Source organism: Tamandua tetradactyla, chromosome 3 (assembly GCF_023851605.1).
Source record: "Tamandua tetradactyla isolate mTamTet1 chromosome 3, mTamTet1.pri, whole genome shotgun sequence".
Classification (NCBI taxonomy): domain Eukaryota; kingdom Metazoa; phylum Chordata; class Mammalia; order Pilosa; family Myrmecophagidae; genus Tamandua; species Tamandua tetradactyla.
Window position 1 is genome coordinate 23,004,902 of NC_135329.1, and position 20,568 is coordinate 23,025,469.

At 37.2% G+C, this 20,568-nt stretch overlaps 1 protein-coding gene across 9 annotated transcripts in view; it reads left to right on the forward strand.

The window, feature by feature from the left end:
* Window positions 1-20,568, forward strand: part of PIWIL2 (piwi like RNA-mediated gene silencing 2) — a 120,782-nt gene that overhangs the window by 51,345 nt on the left and 48,869 nt on the right. For 7 of the 9 annotated variants that reach the window (XM_077152741.1, XM_077152740.1, XM_077152735.1 and 4 more), the window contains 6 exons: window positions 8,012-8,125; window positions 9,159-9,347; window positions 12,730-12,831; window positions 13,388-13,504; window positions 14,091-14,179; window positions 15,079-15,184. In XM_077152741.1, coding sequence (XP_077008856.1) covers window positions 8,012-8,125; window positions 9,159-9,347; window positions 12,730-12,831; window positions 13,388-13,504; window positions 14,091-14,179; window positions 15,079-15,184 — 717 coding nt within the window. Of the gene's footprint in view, window positions 1-8,011; window positions 8,126-9,158; window positions 9,348-12,729; window positions 12,832-13,387; window positions 13,505-14,090; window positions 14,180-15,078; window positions 15,185-17,911; window positions 19,759-20,568 lie in introns of those variants that run through there. The other 2 variants (XM_077152743.1, XM_077152742.1) reach the window with 2 other exon arrangements.

The following is a 20,568-nucleotide window of genomic DNA, read 5'->3' on the forward strand; positions in this document are numbered from 1 at the left end:
CTATTCATCTGTTGACAAAGTAGATAAAAGTGACATCAAGACACAAGGTTTTCACAATCACACAGTCACATTGTGAAAGCTATATCATTATTCAATCATCATCAAGAAACATGGCTACTGGAGCACAACTCTACACTTTCAGGTAGTTCCCTCCAGCCTCCCCATTACATCTTGACTAACAAGGTGATATATACTCAATGCATAAGAATAACCTCCAGGATAACCTCTTGAATCTGGAATCTCTCAGCGATTGACACTTCGTCTCATTTCACTTTCCCCCTTTTTGGTAGAGAAGGTTTTCTCAATCCGTTGATGCTGAGTTTCAGCTCATTCTAGGGTTTTTCTCAAACCCTTGATACTGAATCTCAGCTCATTCTAGAATTTTTGTCCCATGTTGCCAGGAAGGTCCACACCTCTGGGAGTCAAGTCCCATGTAGACAGGGGGAGGGTGGTGAGTTTGCTTGTTGTGTTGGCTGGAGAGAGAGGCCACATCTGAGCAACAAAAGAGGCTCTCTTGGGGGTGACTCTTAAACCTAATTTTAAGTAGGCTTGACCTATCCTTTGTGGGGTTAAGTTTCATATGAACAAACCCCAAGACTGGGGGTTCAGCCTATAGCTTTGGTTGTCTGTACTGCTTGTGAGAATATCCAGAATTCAAGTTGAGGAAGTTGAATTTTCCCCCTTTCTCACCATTCCCTGGAGGGGACTTTGCAAATACTTTTCCACTCACTGATCAAATCACTCTGGAGTTCATTGGGGCATCACTCTGGACAAACCAACAAAATCTCATGGCCTACCAAAGGTTCCATGTACTTATGGTGTTCAATTAAGCTATCTGCATAAGTTATATTAGGAAATGCACTAGTCAAAATATAAATTTTGTACCAAATTAACATTTTTTTGCTTTAGTCTCACACATAGGGTGACATTTTAAAATATTAATTACTATCTGTTTTCAGCACCCTGCAGTAATGACATTCCTTTGTTCTTCCTCATGTAAAAACATTTTTAAAATGTGTGCATTTAGTCACTATCATTACACACTCTATGCATTCCTAGATTATACCATTTCAATCTTTATCATTTATCTTTCTTTCTGATTTCATTTATGCCCCCAGCCCTCCTCCCTCTATCATTCTCACATGCAGCTTCATTCAGTGTTTTAACATAATTGTATTAGTTAGGTAGTATTGTGCTATCCATTTCTGAGTTTTTATATTCAGTCCTGTTGCACAATCTGTGTCCCTTCAGCGTCATTTACCCAATATCTTACTTTATTTCCATCTCCTGATGGTCTCTGTTACCAACGAAATATTCCAAATTTATTCACTAATGTCAGTTCATATCAGTGAGACCATACAGTATTTGTCCTTTTGTTTTTGGCTAGTCTCACTCAGCATAATGTCCTCAAGGTCCGTCCATGTTGTTACATACTTCATAACTTTATTCTGTCTTAAAGCTGCATAATATTCCATCGTATGTATATACCACAGTTTGTTTAGCCACTCTTCTGTTGATGGACATTTTGGCTGTTTCCATCTCTTTGCAATTGTAAATAATGCTGCTATAAACATTGGTGTGCAGATGTCCATTTGTGTCCTTGCCCTTATGTCCTTTTAGTAGATACTAGCAGTGGTATTGCCGGATCATATGGCAATTCTATATTTAGCTTTTTGAGGAACCGCCAAACTGCCTTCCACGGTGGTTGCACCATTTGACATTCTCACCAACAGTGGATAAGTGTGCCTCTTTCTCCACATCCTCTCCAGCTCTTGCCATTTTCTGTTTTATTGGTAATGGCCATTCTGGTGGGTGTGAGATGTTATCTCATTGTAGTTTTCATTTGCATTTCTCTAATGGCCAGGGAAGAGAACATCTCTTCATGTGTCTTTTGGCTATTTGTATTTCATCTTCTGAGAAGTGTCTGTTCAAGTCTTTTTCCCATTTTTAATTGGGTTGTCTATCTTTTTGTTGTTGAGTTAAACAATCTCTTTATAAATTCTGAATACTAGACCTTTATCTGATACGTCGTTTCCAAATATTGTCTCCCATTGTGTAGGCTGTCCTTTTACTTTCTTGATGAAGTTCTTTGATGCGTGAAAGTGTTTAATTTTGAGGAGTTCCCATTCATTTTTTTCTCTCTTCAGTGCTCTTGCTTTGGGTGTAAGGTCTATAAAACCGTCTCCAAGTATAAGATTTATAGGATATTTCCCTACATTTTCTTCTAACAGTTTTATGGTCTTGGATCCAATGTTTAGGTCTTTGATCCATTTTGAGTTAACTTTTGTATAGGGTGTGAGATACGGGTCCTCTTTCATTCTTTTGCATATGGATATCCAGTTCTCTAGGCACCATTTATTGAAGAGACTATTCTAACCCAGGTGAGTTGGCTTGACTGCCTTATCAAAGATCAAATGTCCATAGATGATAGGGTCTATATCTGAACACTCTATTCGATTCCATTGGTCAATATAGCTATCTTTATGCCAGTATCATGCTGTTTTGACCACTATGTAGCTTCATAATATGCCTTAAAGTCAGGCAGCATGAGACCTCCAGCTTTGTTTTTTTTCCTCAGGATACTTTTAGCAATTCGGGGCACCCTGCCCTTCCAGATAAATTTGCTTATTGGTTTTTCTATTTCTGAAAAGCAAGTTGTTGGGATTTTGACTGGTATTGCATTGAATCTGTAAATCAATTTAGGTAGAATAGACATATTTAGTCTTCCAATCCATGAACACAGTATGCCCTTCCATCTATTTAGGTCTTCTGTGATTTCGTTGAACAGTTTCTTGTGGTTTTCTTTGTCTAGGTTTTTTGTCTCGTTAGTTAAATTTATTCCTAAATATTTTATTTTTTTTTGGTTGCAATTGTAAATGGAATTCGTTTCTTGGTTTCCCCCTCAGATTGTTCATTACTAGTGTATAGAAACAGATTTTTGAGTGTTGATCTTGTAACCTGCCACTTTGCTTGTACTCATTTATTAGCTCTAGTAGTTTTGCTGTGGATTTTTCACGGTTTTCGACATATAGTATCATATCATCTGCAAAGAGTTTTACTTCTTCCTTTCTAATTTTGATGCCTTGTATTTCTTTTTCTTGTCTAATTGCTCTGGTTAGAACGTCCAACACAATGTTGAATAACAGTGGTCATAGTGGACATCCTTGTCTTGTTCCTGATCTTAGGGGGAAAGTTTTCAGTTTTTCCCCATTGAGGATGATGTTAGCTGTGGGTTTTTCATATATTCCCTTTATCATTTTAAGGAAGTTCCCTTCTATTCCTATCCTTTGAAGTGTTTTCAACAGGAAAGGATGTTGAATTTTGTCACATGCCTTTTCTGCATTAATCGAGATGATCATGTGGTTTTTCTGCTTTGATTTGTTGATATGGTGTAGTACATTAATTGATTTTCTTATGTTGAACCATCCTTGCATACCTGGGATGAATCCTACTTGATCATGATGTATATAATTCTTTTAATGTGTTGCTGGATTCGATTTGCTAGAATTTTGTTGAGGATTTTTGTATCTATATTCATTAGAGAGATTGGTCTGTAATTTTCTTTTTTTGTAATATTTTTGTCTGGCTTTGATATGAGGATGATGTTGGCTTCGTAGAATGAGTTTGGTAGCTTTCACTCCTCTTCAATTTCTTTGGAAGAGTTTGAGCAGGATTGGTACTAATTCTTTCTGGAATGTTTGGTAGAATTCACATGTGATGCCATCTGGTCCTGGACTTTTCTTTTTGGGGAGCTTCTTAATGACTGATTCAGTTTCTTTACTTGTGATTGGTTTGTTGAGGTTGTCTGTTTCTTCTGGAGTCAAAGTTGGTTGTTCATGCCTTTCTAGATAGTGGTCCATTTCATCTACATTGTTGTATTTATTAGCATAAAGTTGTTCATAGTGTCCTGTCATTACTTCCTTTATATCTGTGGGGTCAGTGGTTATGTCTCCTCTTCCAGCTCTGATTTTATTTATTTGCATCCTCTCTCCTTTTGTCAACCTTGCTAAGGGTCCATCAATTTTATTTATTTTCTCATAGCACCAACTTCTTGCTTTGTTGATTTTCTTGATTGTTTTCATGTTCTCAATTTCATTTATTTCTGTTCTTATCTTTGTTATTTCTTTCCTTTTGCTTGCTTTGGGGTTAGTTTGCTGTTCTTTCTCTAGTTCTTCCAAGTGGACAGTTAATTCCTCGATTTTTGCCCTTTCTTCTATTTGATATAGGCATTAAGGCAATAAATTTCCCTCTTAGCGCACTGCCTTTGCTACATCCCATAAGTTTTGATATGTTGTGTTTTCATTTTCATTTGCCTTGAGGTATTTACTGATTTCTCTCGTAATTTCGTCCTTGAGCCACTGGTTGTTTAAGAGTGTGTTGTTGAGCCTCCACATATTTGTGAATTTTCTGGCACTCTGCCTATTACTGATTTCCAGCTTCATTCCTTTATGATCTGAGAAAGTGTTTTGTATGATTTCAATCTTTTAAAATTTATTGAGACTTGCTTTGTGACCCAGCATATGGTCTATCCTTGAGAATATCCATGAGCACTTGAGAAGAAGGTATATCCTGCTGTTGTGGGGTGTAATATTCTATAAATATCTGTTAAGTCTAGCTCATTTATTGTATTATTCAAATTCTCTGTTTCTTTATTGATCTTCTGTCTAGATGTTCTGTCCATTGATGAGAGTGGTGAATTGAAGTCTCCAGCTATTATGGTAGATGTGTCTATTTCTCTTTTCAGTGTTTGCCACATGTATTTTGGAGCATTCTGGTTCAGAGCATAAATATTTATGATTGTTATGTCTTCGTGCTGAATTGTTCCTTTTATTAATACATAGTATCCTTTTTTGTCTCTTTTAACTGTTTTACATTTGAAGTCTAATTTGTTGGATATTAATAGAGCTACTCCTGCTCTTTTCTGATTGTTATTTGCATAAGATATCTTTTCCCAACCTTTCACTTTCAACCTATGTTTATCTTTGTGTCTAAGATGTGTTTCTTGTAGACAGCATATAGATTGGTCCTGTTTTTTAATCCATTCTGCCAGTCTATGTCTTTTGATTGGGGCATTTAATCCATTAATATTTAGTGTTATTACTGTACGAGTAGTACTTTCTTCTGTCATTTGCCTTTTGGATTTAATATGTCATATCTAATTTTCCTTCTTTTTACCTTTACTCATAGTCTTCCTTTCTACACTTTTCTCCACACCTCTCTCTTCTGTCTTTTCATATCTGTCCCTAGTGCTCTCTTTAGTATTACTTGCAGAGCTGGTCTCTTGGTCACAAATTCTTTCAGTGATTTTTTTGTCTGAAAATGTTTTAATTTCTCCCTCATTTTTGGAGGACAGTTTTGCTGGATATAAAATTCTTGTTTGGCAGTTTTTCTCTTTTAGTAATTTAAATATATCATATATCCATAGTTTCTGCTGAGAAATCTATGCACAGTCTTATTAGGCTTCCCTTGGATGTGATGGATTGCTTTTCTGTTGCTGCTTTCAAAATTCTCTCTTTCTCTTTGACATCTGACATTCTGATTAGTAAGTGTCTTGGAGTATATATCTTTGGGTCTATTCTGTTTGGGGTATGTTGCCCTTCTTGGATCTGTAATTTTAAGTCTTTCATAAGAGTTGGGAAATTTTCAGTGATAATTTCCTCCATTAGTTTTTCTCCTCCTTTTCCCTTCTCTTCTCCTTCTGGGACACCCACAACACGTATATTCATGCGCTTCATATTGTCATTCAATTCTCTGAGTCCCTGCTCATATTTTTCCATTTTTTCCCTATATTTTCTTTTTCTTGTCAGATTTCAGATGTTCCATCCTCCAGTTCACTAATCCTATCTCTTGGCTCTTGAAATCTACCATTGTAGGTTTCCATTGTTCTTTTCTTCTCTTCTGTTGTGCCTTTCATTCCCGTAAGTTCTGTGATTTGTTTTTCAAGACTCTCAATTTCTTCTTTTTGTTCATTCCTTGCCTTCTTTATATCCTCCCTCAATTCATTGATTTGGTTTTTGATGAGGTTTTCCATGTTTCCTGTTCGTATATTCTGAATTAATTGTTTCAACTCCTGTATCTCATTTGAATTGTTGATTTGTTCCTTTGACTGGGCCATATCTTCAATTTTCCTAGTGTGATTTGTTATTTTTGCTGGTGTCTAGGCATTTAATTACCTTAATTAGTTTATTCTGGAGATTGCTTCCACTTCTTTACCTAGTGTTTTCTTGCTGGATGAATTTGTTGTCTATCAGTTCTGTGACATTCAGTTCAGCTTTTTCTGGACCTCTAGCTTAGGTTTTGTTTAACAGAGGAGAATCTTTCAGTATTTGTTTTCTTGTTTCTTGTCCTGCCTATATGGTGCCTTCCCCCGCCACACCCTTAGGAGGGTCTGCTTAGGTATTATAGACCCCAGCCAGATTTTCCCAGACCAAACTGGCCTCCTATCAGGAGGGAAGAGTCACCTGCGTCGGTTTTCCCTGAGGGTGAGACCCAGCAGGTTGAAAGACTTTCCGGTGAAGTCTCTGGACTCTGTTTTTCTTATCCTTCCCAGTATGTAGGTGCTTGTCTGCCTGCAGGCCCGACCAGCATAAGATGATGTGGTACCTTTAACTTTGGCAGACTCTCCCTGCTGGGGGCGTGATGGAGACAGCAGAGAGGTTGTAGGCTGGTTTTAATGGCTTCAAATTACAGATCCTGGTGTCTGAGTTCCTTGAGGGAAGAATTCCACCTGAGTTGGGCTTCACCCCTCCCTGGGGAAGGCACAGGTTCCAGACAAGCCCTCAGACGAGCTTGTTTCTGCCTATGCCTGGGGCAGTTGCTGCCTGGGAAGTCCTGCCACTGTATCCAAGGGCAGTCAAGCCTCTGTAGAAACACAGCCACAAAACCCTCTGTTTCCTTTTTTTTTTTTCTTTTTCTGTCAGCCCTGCCCCCTTGGTGCTGGGGCAAAAATGAGTGACCTCCGCTTTGACCAGGTTCACCTGAGCTGGGGGCCTATTTTTAGTTGTCAGAATTTGTTAATTAATTCCACAATTGGTGTTTGGTTGGGCTCAGCCCCTGCTGCTGGTAAAATCTCTTTCCTTTCCCCTCTGGGAAGCAGCATGTGGGCGCTGAGGGGAGGGATCTGGGGGGGCGCCTGCCGCTGCGGCTTGGGGAACTCACAGTTCTGGGGGGGGCTCGCAGCCGGTCCAGCTGGTCCTGACTGGGGTACGCTGTGTGTCCGGTCACTGACATGGCCCAGGAGCTGTTCTGTACTGTTTGTGGTTATTTAGTAGCTGTTCTGGAGGTTGAACTAAATCGTGCACATTGTTAAGCCGCCCTCTTGGTCTGCCATCCTTTTTCTTCTCTGATGCTCCTTTTATCTACCTTATCAACAGACAAGTAAAACCTATGGAATAAAAATAAATAATAGGGAAACAAATGTTAAAATAAATTTAGATTGAAATGCTAGTGATCTGTGAAAGGGAGGGGTAAGGGGTATGGTATGTATGAATTTTTTTCTGTTGTCTTTTTCTTTTTCCAAATTAATGCCAATGTTCTAAGAAATGATCATGATAATGAATATGCAACTATGTGATGATATTGTGAATTACTGATTATATATGTAGAATGGAATGATCATAAATTAAGAATATTTGTGTTGTATTTTTTAAAAAATAATAAAAAGTTAAAAATTTTTTCAAAGATAATTTTCCTATTGACTTTGAAGTTAGTATTTTCCATGTATTCCCTGGCTTTAAAGAGACAATTTATTCTAATTCCTTCCTTGGGTTACCAGGTTGCAAGCTTCAATAATGAAAGAGCAGGTAAAAATTTTGTGGTTTAACCTGTATATATTTCTAGGTTTTTATTGACATAGACTCTTAAGTGCTAATAGTTTCATTTTTCTGCGATTCTCAAAAGTCGTGACAGGGATAAATCTGAATGGTGGTGGTGACCAGTCCTTCAAGAAAACTATCAGTGTTTTTTTAAATGTTGTTTGTAGATGCCATGGAATACTCTATTTTCTGTTTAGATTGAAGGACGTGTTCTCCCAATGGAAAGAATTAACTTAAGAAATACTTCATTTATCACATCTCAAGAACTAAACTGGTCTAAGGAAGTAACGAGAGACCTTTCCATCCTGACTGTAAGTGACTTTTGATACGGTAAAAAGAGAACCAGTATTCTCCAAAGTATGGAGATTAGGAACCATGAATGGTTTAGTGTCCCCTTGAAGAGAGAATGTGCCAGCTGAATTCCCATCCTGAATTACTGCTAAACAGGAGTCCTTCAAACAGAGAAGTTGATGAGTTGTTAGAGGTAACCCCTTTGCCTGACCATAAAACGGAAGTTAAGTTGCTATGGTAGTTCATATACTGCCAGTCTATTACCCATTCTCCTTCCTTTTTTCTGTCCCCTCCCCACCATCTCCCCTTTCTTTTCCTGAAAGTTCCTGGGGGGTATTTTTTATCTAAGAAAAAAGTCAAATTAAAAAGTAGTCTACCAAGACAATTAACATATTAGCTGTTTGCATTGAAGAACAAAGTGATATATAATTATTTCTAAATATTTTTTGGCCAACCTGGTCTTTATGACCATGCATAAAATCCAGACATCTGTTTTTAAAACTTTTGATTGAAATATATATAAAGGAAAACACAGAATTGTAAGTGAAAAGCTTGATGAATTTTCACCAATTAAATAGATCTGTGTAATCAGCACCAAGGGTTTCTTAATCTGCCTGATCCCCAGAAGCCTTCCTTCATGCTTCTAGTCCCAGCCTATCCTCTACCACCCAACACAATAAGCATAACTACTATCCTCCTGACTTCTAGCAGCGTAGATTAGTTTCAATGATTTTTGTACGTATAAAGAAATGGCATTAGAGATTATATTCTTTCATGTTCAGCTTCTTTCATTGAACCTTGTGTTTGTGAGTTTCATCCATATTGTTAAGTATGACTGTAAAGCTTCCATTGTTGTTGCTGTGTAGTATTCTATTAGGAGAATATGCCACAATTTACTTATCACAGACATCTGTGTTAATAATAGGGCTAAAATAAGACAGGGCTTAGGCAGAGGGGCTGACTAATATATTTTCAAGGAAAAAACCTTTTGAGTATGAGTTTGAAATGTTCAAGTTTCAGCAAGTACTAAAAATAGCTTGTGGTTGTTCCCAGGTCCCCATGCATTTCTGGGCACTGTTTTACCCAAAGCGAGCAATGGATCAAGCCCGAGAACTGGTAAACATGTTAGAGAAGATAGCTGGCCCCATTGGCATGCAAATGAGCCCACCTGCCTGGGTTGAACTAAAGGATGACCGAATAGAGACTTATGTCAGAACCATTAAATCAATGTTGGGAGTTGAGGTAATAAATTTATTTAATATGAGTAAATTTATAGGAAACTTGTTTAAAATACTTGAATACCTGGCTTTAAATTGTCTTGGTTTAATGACTGTTAGTCTGTTGTTGATATTATTCAGGGACCTGTGTTTCACTCGTGTGCATGAAATATTGAACTAAGAGAGTAATCTTTATGCCCTTTGGTTAATTTTGCTTTTCTCGTTCTGTGTTGGCAATCTCACTCACTCTAGTCTTCTTTTCCTCATATCATTAGAGAATAGCTGACCTCACTTTAGCTCATTATCTATAGAACAAGTTGTGCTCAAGAAGCAGCTACTTGGTCCAGATGCCATTATTACTGTGTTTTCACAATCTGGCCTGACTCAAGATTCTAATAGTTCTGATGATGAATTGGCATGTGGCCCATCAATTCTATCCTGATAACCCATTGGGAACACATCTGCCCATGTTACAACACTCACAACTCAGTAATTCAGGCCTTTCAATTCTTATTTATTTGTAAACAAAAAAGATTAGGCAAGGAACAAAAGGATTGAAAAAGGTTTTTGAAAGTAATTAGTCCTTGAATTGAAGAGTTGGTACAGGTGAGAGGAATAATAGATTTTGATTATTTTTGTACCACAATGTTCTTTTGATTCAACGTTCTTGGTATTTCATCCATATTAGCACACTCCTATTCTCCTTTTTGCCTATTTTCTCTTTTTAAAGTTTTATTCTGACTTCCCATTCTTGTAATATTCTATGTATCATAGCCTCTTGGGCCTTATTGTTGATGAATTCTGCTTGCAAAGGACTAAACCAGTTTTGTTTTATTTTTTTCAACATAATTTTTTAAAAATTATTTATTCTTTGCCAGCCCTTTTAGATACATAGCTAAATTTTGGTAAGGCAGTTAATATTTCTGTTTTGCAAATGAAAAGAAAACACAAGCTCATTCGCTAAGAGTTTGGTCGTAACTCTATTTTTTTTTTTTTTTTTTAGCATTTCTTATTGTGAAATACATATGCCAAGAAAAGAAAGAAAAAGCAATAATTTTCAAAGTACACTTCAACAAGTAGTTACAGAACAGATTTCAGTTTATGGGTTACCATTCCACGGTTTGAGATTTTTAATTCTAGCTGTTCCAAAACACTGGAGGCTAGTAGAAATATGAATATAGTGATTCAACAGTCAAACTCATTTATTAAATCCTATTTTCTCTCTTATTACTACTCCTCCTCCTTTATTCCTTCTCCGAATCTATAGGGATCTTTAGGCAATGTCCATTCTGAATTTTTCATGTGGAGAAGGGGTGTCAACACTAAAGAGATGTAATTAGTTGATAATCTTGGAGAGGCTAGTCCCTCTGGGTTTCGGAATTTATCTGGCCTAGTAACCTCCTGGAAATTATAGGGTCCAGGAAAGCAAACTTAATGCATGAAACTTTATAGAGTCTCAGAGCCCTAGGTGTTCTTAAGAGTTGACAGGAGTGATTTTGGTTGGGGTTTAGAAAACCATGGCAATTAGCACTGTATAACTGAATCTTGCATAAGAGTAACATCCAGAATTGCCTCTTGACTTTATTTGATCTCTCTTAGCCATTGATGCCTTATATTATTACATTTCTTTAATCCTTTTTGGTCAGGAAGATGTTGTTAATCCCATGGTGCCAGGGCCAGGCTCATTCTTGAGAGTCATGTCCCATGCTGTCAGGGAGACTCTCACCCCTTAGGGTCATGTCCTATGTAGTGGGGGAGGGTAATGATTTTCCTTGCAGACTTGAGCTTAGAGAGGCCACATGTGACTAATAAAAATGTTTCTTGGAAGAAACTCTTAGACCTCACTATAGGCAGTCTTAGGTTCTCTGCTGCAGAAACAAGTTTCATAAGGGCAAGCCTCAAAATCAAGGGCTTGGCTTACTTTCTTGGGAGTCCCCAATAAAAAATCTCAATTTTATACATCAACTCCCCCAATTCAGTTTCTTATATTATCTTTATGAGGACATGCAGTCAACAATTTTCATGTAACATAGATATGTTTCATTCACAATGTTTTCCAAACTTATCTCATATTGGTCTTATTATCTTTTTGTTATCTTTAGGACATTCTGCTTTAATATTATCTTTTTTTTAGGGATTGCAAACTCAGATGTCTTCAGGGGTCAGAAATTATAAATGAATGAAGTAGGTCAGGAGGAGACTGTAATGAACTAAAGAGGGTAATCTGTACCATGACTTGCTGTCTGGAGATATAAGCTCAGTATTGCCAGACTGTTTTAAATTTATTTTTCATTAAAAGCCAAAAAGCTGAATTACATGTGTGTGCACTTCCCTAATTTTAAATGTGAAAGTGAAAAAAAATTTAAATCATTGTGTGGACTAAACAAAACACATCTCTTTAGTATATCCGACCCAAAGGCTCACAGAGTGGAAACTTATGGTCTGTGTAGCGTTTGTTGTGATTGTTGAAGCATATGTCCTCTGAGATGTCTTAACTTATCACTAATCTTGATTTGAAATAGTATACTATTAATTTACTATTTATGCTAGTGTCTACCATAAAGAATTGGCAAGTTCGTTTCACTGGAGTGCTACTTTTCTTTATTTAGACCTTGAAAGATGTTATTTTCAACACTGGTTCTCTTTAACAGTGAGAGTAGCTGCTAGCAATGTCATTCTCTCTCCTAATGAGAGTTAAGAATAGCTACTTATGGATTTTGGCAATAGCTGCATTCCTTTATATATTTGGTTCTGACTCTTGAGGTCCATTTCGTATTTCCTCAGTTATCTTCTGTGGTCCCAATGTAGTAATAAAATTGCTTAGTCAACTAAAGGGAATGCTGGAAAACATCATAGGTAATCAAAAGCAGCAAGTAAGTAACCCTTGCACATTTCAAAGCATCCTCCTTTTCCAGGCATTTTCTCAAGTCATCTGTTAAGTAACTCAGATAATCAGGATCGGTTGTAGGTAATTTATGGTCCTTAGAATTTCAGACGTGTTCCTTCTGGGATTTCCCTACTTCCCAAACAGTTCCTAGGCAATTGTCATTCCGTGATGTTTGTTTTGGTCTAAATTACTTAAGGCCACTGGAAGACACTTCTGTACTCTTAACACCTATTACTAAGCTCTACTCATAGTAAACTTTCTAATGACCTAAGCTAAAACAACTTTAGGTGAAAGTAACATATTACCTATTTACAGAAAAGCCTTGAACCAACAATGTCAGTTCAGGTTTAAGGAATTTTTTTTGTGTTGGAGTGTCCATCCTGTTACTCTCAATTCCCTATCTGTTTTAAAGATCCTTTGGCTTTGCAAAGTCTCAAACTACCCTCACCTAGAGTCCCATAAAAAGTCCCCAGAAAGTTCCAAAGCCTAATGTATGTACTTAATCATTTATCACCTGAAGGGGAAAATACAGATGGTTGTTTGCATCATCATGGGTACACGTGACGATCTCTATGGTGCCATCAAAAAGCTGTGCTGTGTGCAGTCTCCAGTTCCCTCACAGGTGAGTGAGACTTGGGACATGAGACACATCAAACCTCTAGCTTCCCTTGAGACTTGGAACAAAATGATAGACATGTTTAAATAAGACTAAAGTAATTATTAGAACCTTATTAGAAGGTTTTCCTGATTAGAGAAGCCTGGTGAATAGCAGATAACTTGTAATAAATGCTTCCTTTATTGTCCTGAATGAGTTGTTTTGTTTGTTCAGAGCTATGTCTCCAGGTGGTTCCACATGACTGGGCTCTGAGAATATAGGCTTCACTCTGAAAGGGTAGAGTTATTTTTCCTATGGAGGTTTTCTTAAAAAAAAATCTGTTCATGAGATCCTTTTGAAAACTTGCTTTTTGGTTGGTTATATTTTTCTTTTGTGATTGTGCTATACATGTGTGTCTGTATATGTATACCTAGAAACCTTAGAATTATAACTATTATTGCAAAAATTACTTGCTCACACAGGTTTCTTTAATATAATATTTATTTTAGAATTAATGTCTACATTTTCTAAGAGATTGTCAGTGACCAGCTTTTCCCCCTATCTTTTGGTCCCTTGATTATAGGTCATCAACATCCGAACCATTGGTCAGCCCACCAGACTTCGGAGTGTGGCCCAGAAAATTTTGCTTCAGATTAACTGTAAATTGGGTGGTGAGCTCTGGGGAGTGGATATTCCCTTGGTGAGTGGTACTGAAATGTGACTTCATCCAATTCATCCCTCCAGTGAATCCTACCTATTTTCTTAGTTTTCCTTATCTTAGTCTCAATGCTCATTCCATAGTCTAAATGGCTTACTACTGCTTGTTTTTTCGGGGCCACAAGCCAAGAATTGTTTTTACGTTTTTAAATGGTTGAAAAAAATTAAAAGAAGGCTAATATTTTATGATACATGAAAGTTACATAAAATTAAATTCTCAGTTTCCTTAAATAAAATTTTACTGGAGTACATACTCATTCATTGTCTGTGGCTGCTTTCATGCTACAGTAGCAGAATTGAGTAGTTTCAACAGAGACCTATGACCCACAAAGCCTAAGATACTTAATCACTATGCCTTTGCAGAAGAAGTTTGCTGATCTCTGGTCCAGATCTCTGACTATTCATAGTGTTTTTAAAAATGTCAGTTTGATTGCAGTCTTTCTTTTCCTTATTTTCATATGTTAACAGTAGGGGAAAGTTGTTTTGGAGTTCATATAATTTAAAATGGAGTGATGATTTGCTTTTGTGGGTTTTTTGTTTTTTGCTTTTGCTTTTGTTTTCTAACCTAGAAACAGCTAATGGTAATTGGGATGGACGTTTACCATGACCCTAGCAGAGGCATGCGCTCTGTAGTTGGCTTTGTTGCCAGCATAAATCTGTAAGTATTGCTGATAGTTCCATTTTGTTTTGTTACTTCATGTTGACACCTAATTTTATTACATATCTGTCAGATTTCTTTTTACTATATTATATATTATAGTATAAGGAGTTCTAGACTCCTTCCTACTCTATTTTCCTATGATATTTCTTTTTGCAGCCTATTATCAAACTTTTCACCTGTGTAACTTTGTTCCCCAGCTAGAGTGTAAGCTTTAGGAGAGTATCTGTGTCTTGCTGTTGATATGTCCCTCCATCTCCGAAATGGAGTTTTCTTTTTTTCTTCTGATTGTAAAAGTAGGGCATGCTCATTGAAAATATCTGTAGACATTTAGAAAGTGAAAATTCCTCATGGTTCATCTCTTACCAACAACTACCAACAAAAGATTTGATGTATATTTTCTTTCATGTATTAATATCTGTAGTTGATGAGCTGGTGTGTGTGTGTGAGTGTGAACGTGTTTACACAGATGGAATAGTAGTATGTATATAATTCCTCAGCTTGTTTTATCCACTTAAACATATTTTGGACATTTTCTCAAATCAATACAAATAAATCTTAGCTAATCTCTTTTAAGTGCCACATAGAATCTGTTGAATGATACTGGACCTCTGTTGTAGGTATCTAGGTTGTTAAATTTTTGGGCTTAGGAGTAGTTTTGTAGTAAATATCTGCAATTATATATATATTTTTTGCATTTTATTATGTCTTAAATATATGCCTTTTTCCTACATCATCACATGTTCTTACGTGTAGTATAAATAGCCTTTTCTGGGTATTTGTTGTTGATATAGAGAGAAGCCTATATGAAATGCATTCACACTGTAGGCTTTCTCCTCTGAGTGTTTCTCTCTCTCTCTTTCTGTCTCTCTGTTACTGTTCATATCCTCTTTGCTCAGCACCTTCACAAAATGGTATTCCCGAGTGGTATTCCAGATGCCTCATCAGGAGATTGTGGATAGCCTGAAGCTCTGCCTGGTGGGCTCCTTAAAGAAGTTTTATGAGGTGAGGAGAACAGAAATTCTGAAGTTTCAGGGCTTTTTAAGGCCTAAGTACATGATCACTTTAATTTTAACAAGGTGTTTGACTTAACTGAGAGGCATCCCAAATCAAAGGTGACTCCTTAAAATTATCTTAAAGTTAATAATTGCTGAACAGGTAGCTCAAAGTACTCCTGTCAGGTTTCTGCTTGTACAGATCAGCTCAAAGAGCTAAATGCTTCTATTTGGTTTGGTAAGTAATATGCCCTTATCAGGGAAGTTAGGGGTAAATTTCAATAAAGTAGTTGAGGAATTTACAAAGCAACTTTTTATGACTGTCATTAGGAGCTGGCTCTTTTCATTTTGATGTAAGACAAATGCTGCCTTGTAAATCACCCCATGTCTCCTAAGAATGCTAACCATGGAGAATTAGCACGTTCCTGTCATTAAGCTGGTATTGGGTCTGGAACAATGACCAAGCAAGATGCTGATTTTTTCAAAGCAGGCTCTATAAATGGCTTTCACTTTTTAGGGTCATGGTTAACCCTTTGCATAGAGGTTAAACAGCAAGAAATGTGATGATTTTGTATGATTAAAGTCAGACCAGACCTGGAGTTTGCATTTGTTTAAAAAAATATTTCCTACACTGTCCTGAAAATAGATTGATTTTGTTCCGATATCAGAGATTATGTAAAAAAGAGTTGAATTTTTTTTTCTCTTGAGGAAGTCCAAGTTCTACCAGACCTTCCTTTTTCTTGTTATTTTTTTCCTTCAGAGCTTTATCTATCTTTTGGGACCTAACTTAGACACTACTTTTGTGAAACCTTTCCCATTTTTTTCTCCCCATCCTCCCTTAGCCAGAACTACTACTTTTTTTTTTTTTTTTTTCACATGGGCAGGCACCAGGAATCAAACCCGGGTCCTCGGGCATGGCAGGCAAGCACTCTTACCTGCTGAGCCACCATGGCCCGCCTCAGAACTACTACTTTATATTCTGTTCCCAAGACCCCTTGTTTGTATTTCAGTGTAGTAGTTATTGGTAATCTTGTGTATCTCTTCCTCTAGGTCATAAATTATTTGAGCACTGTTTGATTTTTGATGGCTGAGTAACGAATTACCCTAGAACATAATGATGTAAAACAACCTCTTAGGTGTTCATGGTCAGGAATTTGGACAGGGCACAGGGGCTTCAGCTTTTTTCCATGTGAGTTTCTTCATATGGGCTTTCCACATGTGCTCATTTGGGTTTCCTGACAGGTTCTAAGGGTGACTATTTCAAGGGAGTGAGAGAGCCACGTGCCTTTTGTGCCTTAGCCTTGGAAGTCATGCAAGTATTGCTTCTGCATCATTCTGTTTATTGAAGTAGTCAAATTCCTACCCAGTTTCAAGGGGAGAGAAATAGATTCTACTCCTTCATGGGGAGTGGCAAGGTTCTGAAAGAACATGTGGGAGTAGAAATAGCACCTGTGCTTATCTTAGGAAGATACAATTTACCATAAGCACAGAGGCTATCTTATTTTTTAAAAATATATTCCATACAGTGTGTTGCATATAGCTAATACTCTTCATGTTGAACTGCTTTGAATTTCCAGTACTGTTGCTACCATACAAAATGGTGGACTCTTTGGACCTATGTGCTCAATAAACAGTTCCTGAGACACCAGGGTTTCAAAGAGAGAAAAAATTTATTACTAGGCATGTAGTAGGAAAGCAGATGGCCTATTGGCCCAAAATCTGTCTCCCTGAACTGCAGTAATTTTGATAGTTTTATTAGAGAAAAAGATGGGCAGGGTTTAGGATAATGTAATGTGGCCCCAAATAACATCATTGGAGATGATCTAATTATTGAGCATGCACAGGCTGATCACATGCTTAGTCATAGAACGTATGTAAGAAAATGGTGGAATGAGGTATATAGGTGACTTGTAGGTTAAAGTCTATGCTACTGTGTATGTCAGGTGGGCCCATTTTGGTTAGATACACTCTCAGTTATCAAGATAACTTTGAACTTGGGGTGCATTAGTTCTGGGCTGAGCCAGGACCCTTCATTAATAAACAATTTGAGGCTGTCTTTAGTGCTTACAAGACTCTTAAGTGAAAAACTGGATAACTGGGTACAGATGAAGGTTGGTCACAAGGTTTGTACAATCACAGGGGCAGAAGATAAAGGCTGTACAATTTTTATCAGATATCAAAGAAGCTGGATTGCAATTTAGAGATTTCAGATATTTCCCTCTGTCTACTCCAAAATATCAGAAAGCAAAAAGAAATAGCTATAATGAGTCACTGATTAAAATCACCGTTTAAATCCTAATTTCTCATACACAAAAAAGAAAAAAAAAATCCTAATTTCTCGTTTATGCTATAGCTTTGTTCTAAGTCAAATACCAGTTTGTTTTGGTTTTGTTTCTTTACCTGAACTATGAATTTAAGTAATATTAATTGCTATTGAACCAGGTCAGAGATATAATAAGCCCATGTAGTTCTAAATCTAGAATGAAACTAGATCATCTGAATACTGTCTGAATCGAAGATTTCATTTGATTCAAATCCTTATTATTGTCCTAGTTTTATATCAGCTTTTGGCATTTCTACAGGTGTTCTGCACATAGCAAAAAGAATCTTTATATTTAAACTGTTTTGACCATTTCTTTCCCCTTTGCCTAATTCCTCAAAGGCCTCAAAACAAATTTAATATTGGATTTTAAGGTTGTGACTGCCTCTAGACTGTCACATTTTTTCTACCCCTTAGAGTGACAGTGGCTGTGTTCAAGAAAGCCAGTTTGGCCACGGTATGTAAACAAGGGGAAGAGTGATGTAGATAAGGTAAGAGAGGCAGTGAAATTATATAAAGTCTGTCTGAATTTGGATTTTATTCTGTTTTTGAATTCAGATAAGAGATGGTTGCTTGGAAAGAAAAGTATGTAATTAGGGTGTTTTTGAGGTAGAGCTACCAGAACTTCCCATTGGTGTGGATATAGGGAGAAGAATGCTATAAGACATAAGGGTAAGGTGAATGAACTCTGAGGACAGTATATTGAATAAAGTGTCATAAACAAGGCTGGTGCATGGGTGGTTCAGTGGTAGAATGCTTGCCTTCCATGCAGGAGACCTGAGTTTGATTCCCGGACCAGGCACCTCCCCCCATCCCCCACCCCCCAAAAAGATGGTAAAATGTCAGAAACAAAAAGACAGATATTACCATGCCTCCCTCATATGTATTAATTATAATATACAAACTTGGAGAATTGAAATCGAGAGCATAGGTTATCAGATTAAAGCCTATTGTAAAAGTTCCTAGATTGTAAGCTTTTATAGCAGTCACATCTATTCTGGAGTTGTGACTATTATTTCTAAATTCTGAGATGCTGAGTTTTTGTGTATAACCTGGTCATTCCCTGCGAATATTTGTATGACACCTGAGACTCAGAGTTAGAGCTCTGAAGCTACGAAAGTCAGCATTACACCAAACAGCAACTGTTAAAAAAGTTGAGAAAGTGATCAGACTTCAACTAGAGATATGAATGGAGCTGATCTGGATAAGACTAAGGTAAATCACAATTCTGGGAAAAGGATGATACAGTCTGATTTTAAACTTCGACATCTGTGTGAGACCAAAGGAAGAGATTTATTTGGTACAGAATTTATGTTTTTAGTAGTAAATTACTACACTAATTTAATTTGTATGGTCAGTTTATTCAAACATTGTAATTACATGGAATTGTGAATAGATTCAAGATTTGAATAGGGAGTGAGATTGTGTTGGTTTGTACAGGTTACTGTGCTGTCATGATACATCCCCGAGTAATGTGGGCAGAGAATAAAGAAGTATTTGCAAAGTCCCTTGAGGAGGTGGGGGGAAAGTGGAAATACTCAACTTCCCTACCTAGAGAATACCTGATATTCTCATAGGCTTTAGGGACAACCAATTTAATAGGCTAAGCCCTCAATCTTGGGGCTCGTCCCTATGAAACTTATTCCTGCAAAGGAGAATCTAAGTCTACTTACAGTTATGCCTAAATTTCCCCCCAGAGAACCTCTTTGGTTACTCAGATGTGGTCTCTCTCTTTAAGCCAACTCGGCTGGTGAACTCACTGCCCTCCCCACTATGTGAGACATGATTCCCACGGGTGTAAATCTCTCTGGCAGTGTGGGACATATCTCCCGGGGATGAGCTTGGATCTGCCATCATGGGATTGAGAAAGCCTTCTTGACCAGAAGGGGGAAGAGAAAAATGAGACAAAATAAAGTTTCAGTGGCTGAGAGACTTCAAATAGAGTCTAGAGGTTATCCTGGAGGTTATTCTTATGCATTATATAGATATCCTTTTTTAGTTTTTAGTGTCTTAAAATAGCTAGAAGGAAATACCTGAAACTGGGGTTAAAAAAAAAAGGTAGATTGCAATAATAGTGGGCAGTGAGAGGAAGGGGTAAGGGATATGGAATGCATGAGTTTTTCCTTTTTATTTCTTTTTCTGGAGTGATACAAAGGTTCTAAAAATGATCATGGTGATGAATACACACCATTTGATGTTATTGTGAGCCACTGATTGCATGCTGTGGACTGTGTGGTGTGTGAAGATACCTCAATAAAAACATCTAAAAAGAAATAAGGGTAACTCTTAATTTCCAGAAGTTTAACTTCAGTAATTACCCAGTTGTTAGTGCCAGTTACAGAGAATAAGGAAGACTAGCGAAAAAACAGAAAATCAAGAGTTTTTGTTTTTGTTTTTAAGTTTGATATGTTTATTTAACATCTGAGTGGAGCTGTGACTAAAGGCAGTGTGGGGCTCTGGGGAGATGTTAGGGCTGAAGGTAAAGATTGGGAGCTATCTGCAATAGATGATTGTTAGAACCATGGGAGTATAATGAGATCACCAAGCAGGAATATGTAGACAGAGGAAAAAAGGTAGGCCATGACCTAGGTACTTCAGTATTTAGAGGTTGAACAGATATGGAGGAGCAAGCAAAAAAGGTTAAAAAAGAGGAGTCAGTGAAGAGGAGGAAAACCAAGGAGAGTGTGATGCCAGAGAAGCCAGTAGAAGAAAGTATTTCAAAAAGGTGGGAGTGGTTAACTATTCCTGATGCTGTTGGTAAGTCTAGAAAAGATCAGAAGAGAAAAATGTCAACATGCAGGGAAATTTGGGGAGGAAAATCTATTTGTAGTAAGAGAAAACATGAAGGGAAATAGAGCTGGAAATGCTTAGACAGTTTTTATTCTTTAAAAATTAGTAATTTTTTATACTATAATCAGCTTACATATATATTGTTTAAAAAATCAAATAGTGTTAAAAACATATAAAGGGGGAGAAGATGGCGGCTTAGTAAGCCGCGCGGATCTTAGTTTCTTCTCCAGGACAGCTACTAGGGGAGTAGAAACGATACAGAACAGCGCCCAAAGCCACAACAG